Source organism: Podarcis tiliguerta, assembly GCF_965153285.1.
Source record: "Podarcis tiliguerta genome assembly, chromosome: 3".
Classification (NCBI taxonomy): domain Eukaryota; kingdom Metazoa; phylum Chordata; class Lepidosauria; order Squamata; family Lacertidae; genus Podarcis; species Podarcis tiliguerta.
Window position 1 is genome coordinate 60,419,214 of NC_139536.1, and position 19,721 is coordinate 60,438,934.

The 19,721-nt window shown below is 39.8% G+C and overlaps 1 protein-coding gene across 5 annotated transcripts in view; it reads right to left on the minus strand.

The window, feature by feature from the left end:
• The window catches only part of PDE7B (phosphodiesterase 7B), a 162,583-nt gene that overhangs the window by 51,004 nt on the left and 91,858 nt on the right, over positions 1–19,721 (minus strand). The window contains exons 1-2 of one of the 5 annotated variants that reach the window (XM_083435042.1): positions 15,915–15,961; positions 15,078–15,226 (exon numbers count right to left, since the gene is read on the minus strand). The exons of 3 other annotated variants lie outside the window; for them this stretch is intronic. In XM_083435042.1, coding sequence (XP_083291168.1) covers positions 15,078–15,226; positions 15,915–15,946 — 181 coding nt within the window. In that variant the 5' untranslated portion in view covers positions 15,947–15,961. Of the gene's footprint in view, positions 1–15,077; positions 15,968–19,721 lie in introns of those variants that run through there. One more of the 5 variants, XM_083435041.1, reaches the window with a different exon arrangement.

A 19,721-nucleotide genomic window follows, 5' to 3' on the forward strand; every position in this document is an offset into this window, starting at 1 on the left:
GAATGCATTTCCCTGGGATTTTGTAGTGGCTGATATGCAGCAAGTGTTGCTTATTCTATGGTATAAAGAGCATTCAAGAGCTGCAGGAAACTTTAATGCATTCAATATTATTATTAAATTTATACAGCACTGTCAATTTGCACCATCTTTTAGAGAGTAACATAATGAAGGCCTACTGGTTGGATTCTTTAATGGCTAAATGGATGTAAATGTTTGAGTCATTTCTAATCATAAATACATAGCGACAGCATCCCTTTGCCATTCCCTGTCCAGAATGTCTTCATTTTATCTGCTTCCTAAGAGAACTTCTCAAAACAGCCAAAATAAATATAAGAGTAAACAGAGTATCATTCATGAAATTTTGGCTGGACAATGTGCATTGCCTTCCAACCAATTTATTTAAGCAGCTACTGCTGTAGTTAAAGAATATAAGCAGATGGAAGAGGAAACTAAGGAAGAGGAAATGAAGAATCAACCTACAGGTCATGGCAGTAAACCCTTGCTTCTAAACCCAAGTCTGCTCCCGTCATATAAAGGGGCAAGGGGTTCAGTTTTAAGAGTAAAAGGGGGTAAACCAGCAAGGAAGTCCCATTTTCCTTTTCTCTCCACCACCCTCTGCTTGCCTGTTTGCCACCTGACATCTTTTCACCAACTTGGCTCTACCCTATAGGACAAAAGTTCCCATTGGGAGGGTATGTAGGGAAGGCAGCATGGACCAGATGAGAATTCCACTCTCTTTGCATACGCTTTTTTTTTTTTGAGATCTGGTCCCTGCACCCTTTGCACATGCAGGGGAAACATGCATTTGTGGCCATCATGGTTAGTTTAAGCCTGAAGCAAGGAAGGTCATTTGCCATGAAGCTAGTGATCTGCCTGCACAGCTTGCTTTTTAATTTCCATGGCAAGGACAAAGGGCAGTAAGTGTGGGAGTGCCCGCTCAAGTTCAATAGCAACACCAGAGACCTCACACCTACAAGAGGCCAAGGGGAAGATGTCTTGTATTCGTTTGGTACCCAGATCACTAGATGAATCCACAGCACAACTGCACCAAAGTGATTTCAAGGGATAATTATAAGTACTCCGTATCACAGGACTGATGTTATTCTGTATAGACTCTTTCTTATATTTTAGGCTGCACTATTATCTAAAAAAAAATCTTGGCGTTATCATTTAAACTCATCTCTGCTTTCAGTCCGCCTACAGGGTGAAAAATTGCAGCTCTGAAAAAAAGAAATCTCTCTGAGGAGTTAACCGTGTGTTAATGCAAGTGAAGAGCTTTGAGAGCCACTGGTACAGCTCTGAAGTACCATTTCTTAAGGAATGTAACGCAAGGTGGAACCATTAGTAATGACAAGCAACAGCATCAATATTTGCATTTGATTTATCCTTATCGGAACACTAATAGCAACAGCATGCACGGTGCAAATGAAAGATTAAGATTACATACGCCAAGCAACGGGCTTTCAAATAAGAAGGATGTACAGCTGAAAAATCAGAGTGCAGTCACACATAAGCAATAACATAGCCAGGTTATAAAAGTGACAGCCTCTAGATTGTTATAAAAGAGGAGAGAAATGCAAATCCTGCTGCCCGGAACATCATGTTCTTTCGTGTGTCATGGTTATTGTGCCATTTTTAAAAACATCTCAGTTCTTACGTACACAAGATAAGATATAATCAGCTGCTCCAGAGCCATACTGCAAGTTTAACATCTCTCCTCTTTTGTGTGAAAATCTATTGGGAATGAGGTAGCGCTTGCTGAACACTTTATAATTGCTCTCTATTAGTAATAATTTACATTATATTACAGCTGTCACAGAATGCCAAGATAATTCTGTTCACCCCCCACTCCAATTACTCTTCCTCCTTTTCCTCTTAAGAAGCTTTTCAAGAACTTGTGCTTAAAAGGATCCTGTTCCGTGAGTTAGGTTCTCGCCAAAGAGAAGAGCAGAGGCAAAGAAAAGAAAGAAATCAATAAGTGGAAAGAACCTGATTCTTGCAGAACGGATGGATGCTGATCACACCTGACTATGAAGCCCCCTTTTTAAAAAAGTGTTGCTTTGCTTTTTCCAGTTAGAAAATAGACTGTAAGGAGAAAGAATTTCAGGCTGACACTGCAACTAGTATGGCAAGGGGTGTTTCCAGACTGTCACTATTTCCCAGAAAATTCAGGTTGCATATTTACAGTTGAATTTGAAGGTTTTGCAAAACAAAAATGTTTGCCAAAACGGCTGACCTTTCTGTGATAAGAAAAGTGGTGCGGAACTTGCACTGGAAAGTGTGGGATAATACTTGCTTCATCTAATCTCTCTGCAAACAAATCAGGATGGATGCTCATGAAACATGTCATCTGGAAGCTCCCAAGAAATCAATCATCACAGGGAAATAAGTGTGTGTCCATTCTTTAAATAAAGCTTATGTTGTCATTTCTGCCACTAAACTTTTTCCATTTACTTCCTCCTTATGGTGAATTCTAAACACTACTTTGGGGTAGCTGCTATTCCCATGGCTAATACACTCTATCCAGGACACTATGGTAAAACCAAAATAGTGGCTCCTATGAGAATGTTTGGCACAAGCCTGGTCATTATTTGGATATGCTTACACTGCATGATTGTAAAACAAGGATATTTGATTTCCCCCCCTATAAACTTCTAAGAAGCTAGTGGCTGGGGAGGGCTTGCATCAACCAGTGGGAGAAACTGAACAGAAGGTACTAGTGACTGAAGAGGGTCAATCTTGTCACCTAGAACCAGGTGCCACCTTTGCAGATAGGAGCAGACCCACCTACCCTAACAAAGTGAAAACTTGCTAGCTTGACATTCCTGCAAAGCAAGAAAGTATTGAGAGTGACCATGTCTCATCTGTAAAAGCTTGGTGGGAGAGATGGGGAAACTTATTGGGACATCTCTGTCACTGCTGTCCAATTCTGAACTTACTGCCCTGCTCATAAGCTCCTGAGCACTGTGTCTGCTACTGAGCTTGAACCACTACTGGCCACTTCTCTTACCTAGGCAGTTATCTTTCCAAAAGGGCCAACATTGATGCCGAAATCCAGCATTGCCTGAGCAATGCGAGTGTGGCTTACGTCCGATTGAAGTGCAGAGTGTTTGAGGACCAGGACATTTGCAGGGAAACCAAAATGCTTGCTTATAAATGTCATCTCCAACTCCTCGAAAGATTTCATCAACGGTGTCTCTAAAAAATTTTACACATCACTTGGGAAGACAGGTAAACTAATATCAGTGTATTGAAAGAAGCAAATATCATCAGTCTTGAAGCAATGATTCTTCAACATCAACTTCGTTGGACTGGTCATGTTGTGTGTAAGCCTCATGATCATCTTCCAAAGCAACTACTCTATTCTGAACTTTAAAATGGAAAGCGTAATGCTGGTGGTCAACAAAAGAGGTTTAAAGACTGTCTCAAGGCAAATCTAAAAAAATGTAGTATAAACAGCAACAATTGGGAAATGCTTGCCTGTGAGTGCTCCAATTGGAGAACAGCCTTTACCAAAGGTGTCATGGGCTTTGAAGACACTCGAACTCAGGACGCAAGGGAGAAACGTGCTAAGAGGAAGGCATGCTTGGCAAATCCACACCGTGATCAACTCCCGCCCGGAAACCAACGTTCCCACTGCGGAAGGACATGTGGATCCAGAATTGGCCTCCACAATCACTTATGGACTCATTATTAAAACCGTGTTTATGGAAGACAATCTTACTTGGCTATGAGTGATCGCCAAAGAAGAAGAAGAAGAAAGAATTTCTTTACTTACAAGTAAAGGCCTCTATCTGCATGTTCTGGATAGGAGCCAGGACAGGTATAACAGAAGCACATTTCAGTCTTCCATAACTTGAAAATACGTTTTTGTTCTCTAGATTTTATTTTTAAAAACCACTTAGAACGGTCTTAAGTTACGTCTGTGATAGAAAATGGGTCCATCTTGAAACAATTTCAGACAGGAAGATAGCACTGGTTAGTGAGTGCATAGTAGCAACCTATTTTAACTCTGGTCCATAAGAAAAAATGTTTTAAAGCCTGGGTGGTCCTTAGGTGGCTCATTCTCAGCTAATAGCACGGGCAAGGCTGAACACAAACTTACTGTGTTTGATAGACAAAACTTCTACCTAAGGATGATTAAGGCCTCTCAAAGCCGAGACATCTTTAAGTGGGAGAGAAACACTGGATAAAATAGACATTTAGCAGCAAGATCCCTATCGCTTATCAAGTTGTCATTTTCTTTTTTATTCTTCTTGTCAAAAACTGTTTATTTCAGATGCATGCATTGCTGAACAAAACCTCCAAGCTCAAATCTTTCTTTAAGATAAATAGAATAGGCCCATTTTAGATAACTGAAGGAATTCTTTATTTGTGTCCAGCATGATGGACTATTAGATTTAACAAAATCACTACAAAGCATGGTACACAAATCAATCAATCCACCAATTCAATCAACTGTAGCAACATTTACCACATGGAGATCTTGAGGCAATTCTTGTTGGCAAACAAAACTTTTATTTCTAATCTTAACAGCCCTTCTTACTGAGCCTTTTTGTTCTCCTAAGAGATTTTAATTTGCCTTTGCTTCATACACTCAACATACGTGTGCAATTACCATAGAGGAACATCCCCATATAAGCTGCAGACTTTTTCCTAAGCGGATGTATGTTCATCTGATGTATGTGGTGGGTGTATTTGGGTGTGTTTGTATTTCTGTCTCTAGTTTTCTCCCTTGAACTTTTTTGGATTGTTCTGTCATTAGCTACAAACATGGCTTGTTAATTCCAAAGACATTTTATTCGGATTTGCTTTCAAGATTTTCTTCAGTCTTTTGTGAGCCACATTGGGTGCCTCATATTAGGGTATAAAGGCAAACTATAAATGATTTTCAATGAATACATATGTATATGATTTGTCAGTCACAGAATGTACATTCAGATTAACAGAAAAGGAAATGGTGTGTCAAAACTGAACCAAGCACGAGAAATTCTACTGCAAAGAGCTCCTTTGAAACATCGTGCCTATTTACAGAGCTATTTTCTTTTTCATAGGATGCAAGATTGGGAGTTGTACAAAAATGATATTTCGAAGTATTTTCAATATTATTTAATGCATTGTATATATAGTAGTATTTTAACTACAGAACCATGTGAAGTTCAAGATTTGAGGAAGATCTAATTCATTTCCTTTGAAAACACACACACACACACACACAGTTCTGCTTTTCAAGCTATGCAAAAAATAATTAATAGCGTTTTAAAGGTAATATCTTTTTTTTCATTTACCCCCACAGCGAAGCACATTCTTTCTTATATCAAAGGAATGCTTGCAATTTTGTGGTATTATGAAAACCCCAATTAGTGATCCACAAGATGTGTTGAAAAACAGTGCCTAAGGTGTTACAGACATTTAGTGGCTGACTTCCAGAGGCCTGAAAAATGTCTCTCTTGAAAGAAATGTTAAGAATTGAATCATTGCAGTCTGGCTGGGAAATGCTGTTAGAAATAATTCCTCCAACAGTTAATAAAAGCCTTTCTGTAGGGGAGGGTACAATATCCTCTGTGTACCAACAGGATACAGGAGGTGAAAAGACGGCCATGCTTCCTTTCGTAGTGCAAAGGCTTGCTACTGAGGGGCTGTTTACTATGATAGTCTGTCTCGCTGAATGGAAAGTATTTCAGGTTGTTGATTAACAGTCTCTTTTTAACTACTGGACAATGTTGGTTGCTAAATTATCTAGTTATTTAAGTGACAAGTCTGTCCAGTAAGCAGGAGTCTTTGACAGAGTGGTTGTGAACAGTCACTGTACTTATTTACATTTATTTAAGTTTCAGTTGAACTTCTCTCCTTTTTTCTTTTTGCATTTTTTGGTGTTTGACTCCCACAGTTTATTTCTCTGCCTGAATTCAACTCTTTATTTGTAGTGCAGGTGACATCGGATGGCATTCAACTAAGTAATTGTGAGCAGAATGACTTCTGCTTCCACAATGGGACTTGTCTCCCTCTCCTTCCCCTGTGTGTGCCCTGTAACTATCCCCAAATCTGCTCTGGATGATCGGGGGGAGGTGGGGTATTCCCACTGTGTAAGTGTAAGTCATTGCTACGCCTTTTACGCCTTCCTCTCATTCCAATTTTAAATATTTGAATCTTAATTTACATGGGTGTTTAAAGTGACACACACGGAAGAACTGAGGTTAAAACAGATCTCAATAAATGTATTTACCACAGCTTCTTCTAAACTGACAACAGAAGGCCAAAGGTGCAATTAAACCAGAGTAAGTGGGATATTCACTTTTCATAGAAGTCAACTATATTGGATTTATTCTGGTCTATATTTATACACATCCTTCACTTATCCAAAGTGCTCTCTAATATATACAGTTTTGTTGCAACAGCAATCTACATGTCTAGTTTTTAACCATCTCCCCCACCCCCCACTCTGGAATTATACATTGCAGTGAGGGAAGCCGCCACTGTGATCCTAAATAATGTGGATTTTGTTATGGGCTTTATTTCAAGTTCCTGTTAGTTCTGGAAAGATGCCACTCCAGCTCAAATCTTTGCAGCCTAAAGTTGGCAATGTTGTCTAGAGAGAGAGAAGGGAGGCCCACAGCTGCAAGGAAAACAAGAATGTGCCTTCTGATTCCACATTCACAAATCTGATTAATGCTGCATAATTGTAGTACTGAAGCCTTGGGAGCCATGAGTGAGTGAGTGCCTGTCTCCTGGTTTGCTTCTTGCTAAAGCTCTGGAATGCGAATGAACTACACAACAAGACAGCAGCACCAGGCCACCTTAGATCCATATGGAAGATTGTTACCTGTGACACATCAACAGAGTTCACTCTGTAGAACTTCATAAAACAGAGTTTATTTATTGTTCCTTTCAAGTGGTCTGGGGAGCTTTCATTTGCTGAACCTCTCAGAGAATGTGCAAGCTACCATCCCCTTGTGTAAACCACAGAACTGTTCAGATGTGTATCATCTCATGCTCTCAACTGATTCCCCCCCTTCCCCCCGCCACACTTGTTGTATTATTTCCAAGGTTAACTTCAATTTCTTCTCCACAAAGAAACCGAAACGAAAGCTCATGTGAACTAGGCAGCACCATGAGTCTAAATGGATTGAACCAGCTTCTGGTTTTGTAAACAAAAACAAATATGATAATGATGTCATAAGTCACTGACTCTATAAAAGGCATCTTTGGTGAACTTCTCTGGTTAAGGGAGGAAAATGGAAAACATATTAGCTAAGACTCCTTCTAATATGCTGCCCACAAGTGTCATCAGAATGTTCCTTCCTCTCTGGTTTAGAGAACTGCCCAGTTACTGAATTATGAAGTACTGTTGTTGTTTAGTCGTGTCCGACTCTTCGTGACCCCATGGACCAGAGCACACCAGGCACTCCTGTCTTCCACTGCAGTATGAAGTACTACATAGCATCAAACTATATAAAATAACCTTTATTTTTCTAATAGTATTTGTAGGCATTCCCAACTGGTTTAAATAATAGTAGTAGTAGTAATAATAATAATAATAATAATAATAGTTGTTACTGTTGGTTTTTTTATTTTATTAATCACCTTCTACCCAAGTATCTCAAGGTGATATGCAAACAACAACACACACATACACACACTTATTTACCCCTAAAACAATACAAAATAGACACCCATGGCAGAGACCCATTCATCCAGCTGGGAAAGCCTGTCACAACAAGTTGTTTTTGCAAAAAGAAGAGTGTGGGAGCCTATTGTCTGTATTGGATCAGAATGTGGTTGATGTTCTACTGCAAGACTTGAAGGCTAATCTAGCCGGCATTTCGACTGATAATTTTAAAGATAAATGTTCAATAAATAAAATATTTGGCATGCTCTTGGATTACTCAGTTCAGTCAGAACTTGGGCAGTATACTTTAGCTGTCCAATTGTGAATGGTTTCTGTTAGATAGAGACAAACACAATATTTTAATGATTCACAAAGTTTGAGTTATGGGTGGAATCTGCATTCTTTAATCTTAGATTTCTACCAATTGATTTTTTATGACTAATACTGTTCATGATGTTGTACATAAACAGTGTGCTTTTTCATATGTGCATGTGAGGCCATCTAAATATAGAGTATATATCCCTCCCCCCAAATGCTACAGTAATTTGATCTTGCCCAAACCATAAAGTTTCTCAGTCCTCCACTGCAAAGCCAGACCTATGCACATTTCTGGGTACACAGTGCCTACAGAAATATTAGTGAAAGGCTTGTGAGGTCTGTGTGGCCAACTTGGTCAAGAAGTACGAACATTTAATTAGCAATGAGTGTTTTGCACTTTTGTTATCCAACTTGCAGCATATAATTACAAAACTCTGTTACGTAAGCCTTTACCCTACTTTGTCATGCAGACAGTATGTGCCTAAAAATAATGCACCCATTGGTCAGAAAAATAAATACATTCATTATACCATTAAATCAAAGACAGAATTTAGGTAAGCATAGAAAACTGAATTTTAGTTGTGAGTATATTCAGTACTCAATGATAAATCTGAACTTAATAGCATTTTCCAGCTGTAGATGCAAGGCAATCTAATTAAACCAGATTCTGATAACACATTTTTGTCCCTATATGACAATATCAAGAAAACAAATAATCAGGTGAAAACAAATAATCAGGCTTTCAATCAGGATCATAATTACTATATAGAAAGTACTTGTTATTGTACTAAAATTTAATACGCACAACCCAATTAGATGGCTATCACTCAAGTATGTGGACATTGGAAACAATGGAAATAAAATCAGCTCTGTCAGATGGGCATATCTTCATAGCCATCAGTTAGACAATATTCTCCAGGCCCTGCTGGAGTACCTATGAAAAACTGGCAAGTAACCTCTTGACAGTGACTCCCATGAAGCAAAAGCAAATAGTGCAGACAAACAAATGAGTGTTTTGGTAGCTACTCCAAAGCTTTGAGCCTCCTCTATTCTAGTGGTTCATGAAAACATAGGGTGAGGTATTTTAGAAGTTGCCCTCATGGCAGCAGTTCCATGGAAGATGTGTGTGTGCAATATACAGAAACAACCTTTTACATCATTTCACCAAACCACATGGTGGCATGGTGTGGAGACATGCAATGGAGAGGCACTGCTGGGTTGCTTCCAGGTAAGACAGGATAAGATGTGAATTAGCTTTTCAATCATTTTCTGATAGTGTTGCAAGATCCTCAACTCCAACCAGGCATAGAGGCTAGGGATGGGGAGGCAACAGGTTTTTGTTTTTGTTTAAACTTCTATTAAGTGTGTGTGTGTGGGGGGGGAGAATATGCAATAAAGAGGGTGTTTGTTTGTTTGTTTGTTTGGTTGGTTGGTTGGTTGGTTTAGAAAAATACAGGCATCCTAAAGTTTGACTGATGTTTATTCCAACCAGCTTAACCAATCAACTTCTTTGTTTTAATTTCCTAAACAATTTTACTCAGTCATCTGATAGAAAGCCGCAGTTCTTTGTGTTCACGTATTTGTTGGGAAACATTTGTGTACTGGAGTTGTTAAAAGATCTACAGGAAAAGGGAGAGGCTATTGAGATGTTTCACTTCCTGAAGGCATCTGAGAAGTAAGTACACACTTATACACCCTCATTATACATAAAAGCATTTGAAGTGACTGCGTGTCCCTCCTGTTGTGGATGCAGAGATCTGCCAAGCATTTTAATATGAAGGAAGGAAACAGAGGGAGATGTATGGTTTTCATGAAGGCAGAGAATTCACACTGACAATTGCTGTACAGTAGAATAAACCTACCATATTTAACTAAACAATGAGTAATTCCTGTTGTGTTTAAAAATATAGAACAAAATCCTGCTCCGTTATATTGGGTCCAGCCCAGTGAAATTCTGCTTTAAACAACCAGTGAAGAGTTCATCCATGTTGTATTTTGTAATGTGAGGTAGTTTTCTTTGATGTGCCAGAGAACTGTTCTTATGCTCTTAGTTTGTGATTCCACACCCTAATCAGTGACGTACATGAAGTGATAGCTGACAGCAGGGTTAGGTTTACCTCCTGTGGATATCCTGTCATGCAACTGTTTTGGAAGCCCATAGCCCTCTTTCTTCCCCTTTCCATTCTGGAGAAACAGTGAGGAGTAATGCTGGTCATGATGCTTATACTCCATCAGAGGAATAATGATCACAGCCCTCCATTTTACAGTTACTCGTTTCAGAACCAAACATAATGTTCCATAGTGCCTCAGTCACAGCTAGAAAAAGTTGTTTCCATGGTACTGAGAAACAGCTCTGCGCATTGCATTTCTTAGCATGCTGCATGCTTTTACGCAACCAACCAAAATGTATTACTGCGTAACTCTAAACAGCCCACGGTGGGTTTGATCACTCTAGTGTGAAACTGGATTGTGTGTGTGTACCAAATGGATGCTTCAAGTACTAATCAACATATCCTAAAATGGTTGTATATCTATATCCTGAGATGCCATAAAATACTTGTGCTTAGAGGCGGATATAGAAATAGTGAGAGAAAAAGTCCCTGTACTAGCACAGTACAAACAAGTGTGTTGTGGTGGTGCAAGTACCTGACTCCAGTCTGGCTGGGGGAGTAAAGGCAACCATTGGAATAGTTTCATCTGTACAGATATTTATTCCAGCAATTGGGTGCTGCTCCAAGATGACATGGATCTAAAGCATATTGTTTGGAAGAAACTGCCAACAATTTTAGTGTAACTTTCAGGCATGTAACTGTGCATATGTAAACCCCCTAAATCCAAGTCATTATGGGCAGGAGTCACCGAAACCACTTATAATGCTTGCACAACAGGGCTTTCCCTCCCTCTCTTCCTCCCGAATGCCCAAAATTGGCTTGGGAGGTTGTCAGTTGAACTCCCAGAACAGCATGCAAGGGGAGGAGAAAGGTCATGATGCCATCCAGCAAACTGTAATGCTTACAGAGATGAAATGTTCAGAGGAGTGTGATGTTGAATTACACCCTGTGGCTTTAAATGGGTTTTGAGAAATCTGTATACCACCCTATACCCATAGATCTCAGGGCAGTTCACAACATAAAATATGACTGCACACACTTTGGATTTAAAGTAATGTAATTGGATAGATGCTGATCTTCTCTAATCTTGGTCTCAACACCTTGAAACACCTTTCTTTAGTTATTCCCCTTCACCCTGGGATTTTATGCCTGCAAATGTCAGAAGAGTGGCCACAATGACCTGCTGCGTTAAAATGACCTTGCCTTTTCGCAGATACAGATGTCACTGGCAAAGTTGTTGGCAGGAAAAAAGACAGAGCATGGTATAGTGAGGAAAGGCAGGTTGGTGAGGAAAGATGTGTTGAGAGAATGAGAACAGCAGATAATTGTTTAATGCTTTTCTTAAATAACCTCAAAAACAATCAATGTCTTCACAGGTCTGGATATTTCTCAGCCTGCCCAACAGTAATAATGAAGATGAAGGCAGTTCATAAACTATACCAATTAATCACTGAATAATTTGTTGAAGGGATTTGATGGTTCTTGAGATATACCAGTTAAATGTTGGAAATGTGTCTGCTATGATGCTAGATTCACAGACTAGGCATGGTGAATGCAATCTTTTCCCAGTAAGTGACTGAAACAAAGATGGTATTTGGTCATTAACCAGAGGTACTTGGTTGCCCTTGGAAACTCCTGATTAATGTCACATTTTAGAAATCTTTTCCCACTGGTCCCTTTTCTGACATTTACTGAAACATATGTACACTATATACACATTTGTGTTTCCACAGAATACACTAACTGCACTTTTTATATACACAGATACACATTCCTGGCAGACATACGAGAGCCATTAGGAGCCCTGGAGACAACCATGTTCTACTGAATTCACAGGGGGAGCTTTTCTCTAGCTATAGCAAGTAGATGGCAATATTGTTTTTCCTGTCTTAGTAGCTTTTCCAGTATTTTCCAGCCTCCCTTGGCCACAACATGTGGCCGGTACAGCATTACCTCATGCCCCTCTGGCCATGGTCCATTCCTCTGAATTGCTAATTGCCCCACAAAACTTCAAAATCCCTTTCAATTTGCCCTATTCCCTTTCCAGCCAAAATGCTTTAGAAATCATGCATAGCCTGGTCTCTTTCCTTTACCCAAAATAACCTCTTTGGAAAGACTTCTAATTTAGTGTCCTTTTAATATAAGTTGTTCCCAGCCTGCAAAATAAAGTATGTAGTGCTTTTTCTCTGGAGGCCGACATGATTTCCTCCTTTTACCATCCCTGCTTTATTAAAAAATATAAAAGCCCAATATTTAATCCCCCCGTGTTGATTACTAATGCTGAAACGCAGCTGCTTGGCTACAGCCACCTAGCCAATCATTCCCTCCACAGTCACCACAATATCATGTGGACCAGAAGTTATCCTGCCAAAAGCAATACATATACTCCCTAACTCAGCCTGTACCCTCCAAAGATACACTTTGTCTTTATGATTCAATCAGAAGTGTAGAAAAGTGTTCATGTTGACCTCAATCCTCTTTGAATGATAGCCTGTGGGTTCCTACCATGGGGTTACTGTGTGCTCCTGGTATACCTTCATCACATACAGTCCTAATCTTCCTTTCTGGATGCAAAAGTATTGCGTGACCACTATGGCATCTGTATGCTATAACATGATGTTGGCTGCTTGCTTATTGCAGCCCTTTTCTGGACACTTTGTACTTGCTGCTTGTACAGTAAGCATGCGAAAGAAAGAAAGAAAGGGAAGAAGCTCCTCTGGATTTCCACAAACTTTCCAAAACTTGTATTAGTTTAGGGAAGTTTTTTTTTTAATGACTGCTGTTTTAATGTATTTTTAATCTCCTCTTGGAAGCTGCCCAGAATGGCTGGGGAAACCCAGCCAGATGGGCGGGGTATAAGTAATAATAAAAATCCAAGATGAGATAGTGGCCCCAATTTATAAAGATATGCATAGGGCTGTCTCTAGGAAGATGTACAGGACCACAATTCTTTTCTATGGCTTTAAAATTTGAACATTGACGAAGTCAGTACAGCAAGTAGAAAGTGAACAGAAGAATCACTGTTGTACTTTCCCCTTCCACCTGCCCATTTCCTACAGTGGCCTTTCCTATACTGCACTTTGAGATATTCGCATTGATGAATAGGTTTTTTTATTGCATTATCATAAGTGCAAGTTAGTACATCAAATGGTCAGTACAGAGTGTTTTTAAGTGCCAGGTACCCACTGTGCAAGGAAACCTAATGTGCATGAAAGTTCAGGCAGATAATCCGTATTCTGTGAATATAGACCAATCCGCTCATTTTTCTTTCTCAGCTTTCCAGTCTTAGGTTTGCCACACTTCAATATGTTTGCAATTTCTTTTTTAAAAAAAGATCATCATGAAAATTAGGCAGCATATTAGTGCTAATTTCTCCTAGTATACACTTTTTATAAGCACTTTCCCCAATATAATGCATTTATGCATTTTATTTTCACTACTATGCACACTTTCCCCTAATAAACACCTTTTTTGTTCAGAATTTTTTGTTGGAGTATTGTTTTCCAAAATTCAGAGAAGTGGGAATTTCAAAGGATAGCTATGTTTCGATTCCCATATTGTTTCAGGAAATGTGAATTAGGTATGTTCACATTAAGCTGTGAAATAAACTGAATTTGTCCCCCCATTCCTCCCTTATACATAAACATTAACAACTGAAAAGTTCAATCAAAACTCAGTCAAGTGTAATCAGCTTTGATACAAATAATCAAGACAAGAACTCTAACCCAAAGAATGTTATTGCCCTATTTTGAAGACAGACACAGAACAAATGTCTGAAAATGACTGATTATAATAAAAGTATCTTCTTGATCTTACCAACATGTATGCTAAAAGAAATGGACCTATACTGACATTTTCATACTATCTGAAGATGCAGAGTAAATTAGGATCACAGTAATTGCCAGTATGACTATTTTGTCTAAATAACACAAATGTATCTTTTGTTAACTTATTTGAATCACCATTTATAAATATACTAAATGGCCTCCTAAAGTAACATTTGTAAAGACGTCAAATATCATCAATCAGATTTGGCTGAAAACATGCAACACATTTAAAATATTTGCAAGACTTTACTAGCTAGGCACTAAAGGTGGCATCTTCAAAAGTTCACAAACTACTTTCAAAAGAAGTATCTGAAGAAGTGTGCATGCACACGAAAGCTCGTACCAATAGCAAACTTAGTTGGTCTCTAAGGTGCTACTGGAAGGAATTTTTTATATTTTGTTTCGACTACTTTCAAAAAGTAATTTTGATTCCACTTGAAAGTTCAGTTTCAACTTTTACCCCACTCTTAGGTTCAGGAAAGCAAAAACATTTATAAACAAGTCATAAAGATAATTCGGGTAGAATTCAGGCAAAGTTAAGCACTTTAAACACCCCCTGATTTCACTGGAAAAAACACTTTAGCACATTCATAAATATTTGTACTGTGTTAAAATTAGTGGGTTTTGAAACTTTTGTTTATTTATTTTAAAAAATATTATTTCCCTCACTCATTCCCTTTTGAGCTTGGGCTGGAGGAGCTAACAAGCTCTCAAAGCTGGCTTTCAAACCCACCAAAACTGCATCTATACGGTCCCCAAACTTAGGAAACATTTTTTTTAGCATATTCATTAATGTTGATACATGCAGAACTGTTAGGTTTTTTCCTGGATGATTGCATTTAGGGAGTAAGTCTCCAGCATACTGCTCAAAATTATTTAAGTAAATTAACAAGTTAGTACTAAATCACAATCTTGTTGCTCCTAGATGACTATTCTGAACACATCTTCCCAGAAGCAAGTCCCAGTGACTTCAATGGGGTCTATTCCCAGCTAAGTATAGAACTGCACCTTAAATACCTAAATAATAATAATAATACAATTTTTCTTAAGTGTATTCTCACATAAGCAACATTAAGCTCATGTACTACATATACATAATTCATTGGGAAAAGCAACACATTATGTAAAATGCCATTTGTCAGCTTTGACTTTTCCAAGTCTATCAGAAACGTCCCTGCGCAACAAAAGAACTGTATAACATTTTCAGTTTACCTGGCAAAATATTTGGACCATCGCTGCTGTCCTGAACGCTTCTCTGCTTTGTCCCCCGAAGCTCACTTTTTGATTTCCAAATGAGCTTTACCATTCTGAACATCTCAGGCAACTCCCAACCTAGGATCCCCTGCTGACGAAAGGGCAGGCTGCCCGTGGACAAGGGCATCAGATCTCCCTCAGTCCCCCACCGCCTACCCATGTCCGACACGTTGAAAAACCTATTCAGCAAAGGCATCCTCAAAACACAAGGCTGCAGCTACTGGAGAGGAAAACTCCTTTGGCTCCAGGAGAAAATATAAAAAACAAAACAAGCTGCACATCACTGACCCAGTGTACAGAGAAGGCTCCTCTTACGCTGGCAGCAGCCTTGTAACTCCTGAAGCTGAATTGGCCAAAACTCCCTGGAGAAATGTACCTTTCAAAGCTCCCCAGTCGGGAGTGTTCTGGAACTGTTCCTTCTCGGATACATGCAAATATTGTCCTCGCCCTTTCCCTCCTCCTCTCTCAAGTTTTGAGCTAACTGCACTTGATTAATCCCAGTTTACTGCTGGAACTATAAAGGAGAATACAACCGAGGAGATATTTCTTTTCTCTCCCCCCTCCTCCCTGTTTTACCCTCTGAGAGCTCTGACTATAAGCCACATGCAAACAAAGGTACTGGCAAATACACCCACAAGGGAAAAAATTATTTACCAGTTCTGCAATAATTAGGCACTATAATGTGAACTGCATCTGGCTTCAAACACAAGAACTTTGTCAAGCTATGTTCTGTACTGTGGGACGGGGACAGGCAGAGAAAGCCTGAGTAGCCTAGCAAAGCCATCTGAAATTTACCTCACTCTGGCTGGACCTGCCCTTAGGGCCATTTCCCCTGTTCTGCTAATGACTACCTTCTGGTGTCGATATTAAGAAGGCTGTATTTGAATTTATCTGCAAAATAATCCAATTAGCGTAAGCTTCCCAACCCCCAACCCCCCTTTCCTCTTCCCAGTTGTTTGGTTTTCAATCTCAGCAAATCCGAGGAGCAGACTATTAATCAAGGCACTTTGTAACCTCAGCCGCCCTTCAGATGGACAGGAAATAACACTGATTCACATTCCAGAATGAACTGTGAATGAGATGAATCAGGAAAGCAGTAAGATCCAGAGATGGCGTAATACCTAACAGAACAGCTCTGGGTTTGTTCTGAATTTGAAATTTTATTATTTAAAAAGAAAAGTAATTATTAAAAGAGCAGAAGATGGTCGTCTTGGTAGACTGTCAGGTGAAAAATCAAGCTGTTGAAATTATACTCATTTCCATCTAGAGCTGCCCCCCCCCCCCAAATCTTTAGCTCCCTCACTGTACAGTTTGCCCTGACTGAAGCAGCAAGTTCATATGAGGACATCTGTTGGTGTGGGCTAATAGACTATACAAAGAATTCAATAGTTCCTCATTATTCACCTTTGAAGACAACACCCAAGACGTCCTTCTCACTGCTCTTCAGGCCCTTGTGCCATCCACAAAAACAGAGGGCCCTTCATTTCAAGTGTTTTCAACAAACAAGAGTGACTAATGTTTGTACTGATGTGCACTAGCAAGTATGTTTTGGTGTACAAAGTGCCTTCTAATTCCTAAATACTTCATTTCTGCTCGCTCTTTTTAAAATTTACTTGCTTCTTTAAGAATAGCAGCTGTTCTAAGCTACCGAAGCAGAAAACAACAAAATAAATCACCTACAAATTTAACATTACATGCCAAGTTAGAAGGGATTTTTTAAAATCTGCAACAGAGAAGACAGAGAGCATAATATAGCAGGTTGAGATTTGCACGGGGGAGACCCAAGTTTAAATCAATGCTCACTATGAAGTACATTGATTGACTTTAGGCAGCGAAGTATCTCTTGACTTCTGTTCCTTCATATGGTTGATTCTGAGAATAAACTAAGACAAACCCATGTATGCTACCCTGAGTTCCTTGGAGGAAAGGTGGGATGCAGATGTGTTGGTAGAGCTGCAATCCAGAACAATTACTAGGTTTTAAGCCCCACTGAAGCCAGTAGGACTTAGATCAGAGTAAGCACATATGGGGTTGCAGTGTTTAAGTAGTTAATATGTTTGCATGATGGCTAAGGAGACAATTATTTGGATTTCTCCACAAGAAAAGTTAGACAAGACATGGAAGATGATTTTTAAGATCACTGAAATCAGTTTGAGAGAGGTATTGCCTTCAAAGTGCACACACATACTTCTTTTTCTCACTGTCATCTCTGATTTTGTTTTGCACGCTTTTCTAGGTTTACCTACAAAAGCACATAAAACCTGTTTACTAGAGGCTAAAGCTATATGATTGTAGAAACCACTTTCAGCATTCTGGGGAGAGGAGCTATTCTTTTCCCCCTTTAAATTTCAAGTACTTCTGCCTTTTCTGCACAGTTTTACAACAAGCAAAATTTAATTTCAGCTTAATTTTTGTTTTCGTTCCAGCCTAAAATTAAGCATATTGTCCTTTTCTAGAAAGGAAAATCTACTTGCAGATAAACAGGATTTTCATTCTCAGAAGAAGAAGAAACAGAGCAGGGTGAATTTTAACATCCTTAGGTTTTAAAAAACGGAACATACAAGGTTATCCTGCTGGTGCCAAAATCATCAGAAGCAGCAGCATGATACTTCCACTGTCCTAAAATCCTTGCCATGTTTACCTTAAAGTGTTTCCACCTCAACAGAAGACGGCTGTATTATTAAAGAGTTTCTCAAATGTTCTCTAATCTGCTGTGCTACAAAAATTATTTCTCAACTCTGCTGTCCTTATAGTAAGCACTTCAATGTCACAGTTGCACCGAGAGCAAAGTTCTTCTTAAGTATTATACCATTGTTGTTGCAATTATATTATTTTCCAGTAGTAGTTAGCACCAGGATATCCTGACCCTTAGAACAAAGGGGTTAAGAAGAAAGAAAACAAAGACATTCTGTAGGATTCCAGATGCACTGATCCATTCATAAAAAAAAAATGGCTGTAAGCCTGTTATGTCCCAGACAGATAGAATTCCAGCTGTGATGTGTGTGTGTGTGTGTGTGTGTGTGTGTGTCAGTATTAACAACTCTGTCTGTTTCTGACCCCCCTCCCCCCTGTCAAGTTAGCTCTGATAGACCTGGAACAATTTTACTTGCCGTGGTGCACTGAAATAAACCACCTGGCATGCTCAGACGTCCCTCACTTCTTCAAGCAGTCATGTATGGGGGAGGCGGCAAAGTAGCAATGGTGTCCCCCAGTGGGGATGGGGGTGAGGTTGAAGCAGCTTTGGGTTGTCAGCAGTAGGTCCACAGGTATGCAGGTATGAATAAACTGTGAACTCTCCCAACGTAACTGTCACCTTACTCTGCCACATCCTTATCCCAGTGAGCAGCAGCAGCAGCACTGTTCCTGCCCCCTTCCCAATGCCTACTGTTGCTGACTTCTTCCCTGGTGAGACCCTGCTTGTTGGGTCCCCCCAATGCTGCTGATTCAAGCATGTTGCAGACTACATCACCATGAGGTATGTGAAGATGGTGGAAATCTCTCATATACTCTACCTATGATTGGAGCTGGCTAAAAACCACACTTGGAGGCCAAAAGCTGATCTGTGATGATTTCAGTGCATAATGTGAGTGTATCAGAGTGCCCGCCGGAGATCATCGACGGGTGCGACCAAGGCAGTTTCAGTCCCATGATGAGGCCTGAATCCCGACTGGAAGGGATCCAAATGGTCCGCTTCTTCCAGGCATGCCTAGAGTTGTTCAGCAACCACTCGCTCAATCTCCTTGCCCAAGAATGGAAGATTTGAGACTGGGCGATAGTTGGCCATCGTGGCCGCATCTAAAGATGGTTTTTTAAGAAGCGGTTTAATAACCGCCTCTTTCAGTGGGTCCAGGAAGGCTCCCTCATGGAGGGAAGCATTCACCACCCCACGAAGCCCATTGCCCAGCCCTTCCTGGCTAGTTTTTATAAGCCCAGGATGGGCAAGGATCAAGGAGACAAGTGGTTGGTTTCACTCATCCAAGCAGCCTGTCCACATCCTCAGGGGTAACAGACTGGAATTGATCCCACACAACTTGACTAGACAGGACTCTAGCACTCTCCCACAGTGGAGTCTACCTCTTCTCGAATCTGAGTGACTTTATATGCAAAAAACTTTGCAAAATCATTGCAGGAGATCATGTGGCCCGTACTGGGCCCTGATGGAGCAGGTAGTTCCGCTAAATTGCGAACCACCTGAAAGAGTCTCCTGCTGCTGTTTTCCATGGATGCAATAGAGGCGTTGAAGAAAGTCTTCTTCGCCGTCGCTATTGCCACTTAATGAGAAGATGCTTCTATGATTGTTAAATTATCAGGGTCATCTGAACAACACAACCACCATTTTATTCCTAACAAATAACTGTGTTCTGAGGTGAACTATGCAAATATTTCACATCTAGTATCAAAGAATGAGCAGTTATTATTCACATCACATTTTGAAATAGCTAAATCTTAAGGATTTCCACATATTTGTGAACTTGCTTTTAATCTACCATGTGTCTGATGTTAAAAGAAATATCTGCTGTGTATCTTGCCAGTCTGTTGTAGTCTACTAGAAAGCCATCAATAACCTAGTGTACTTGTGTTCATTTTAGTTTCTGTCACCCT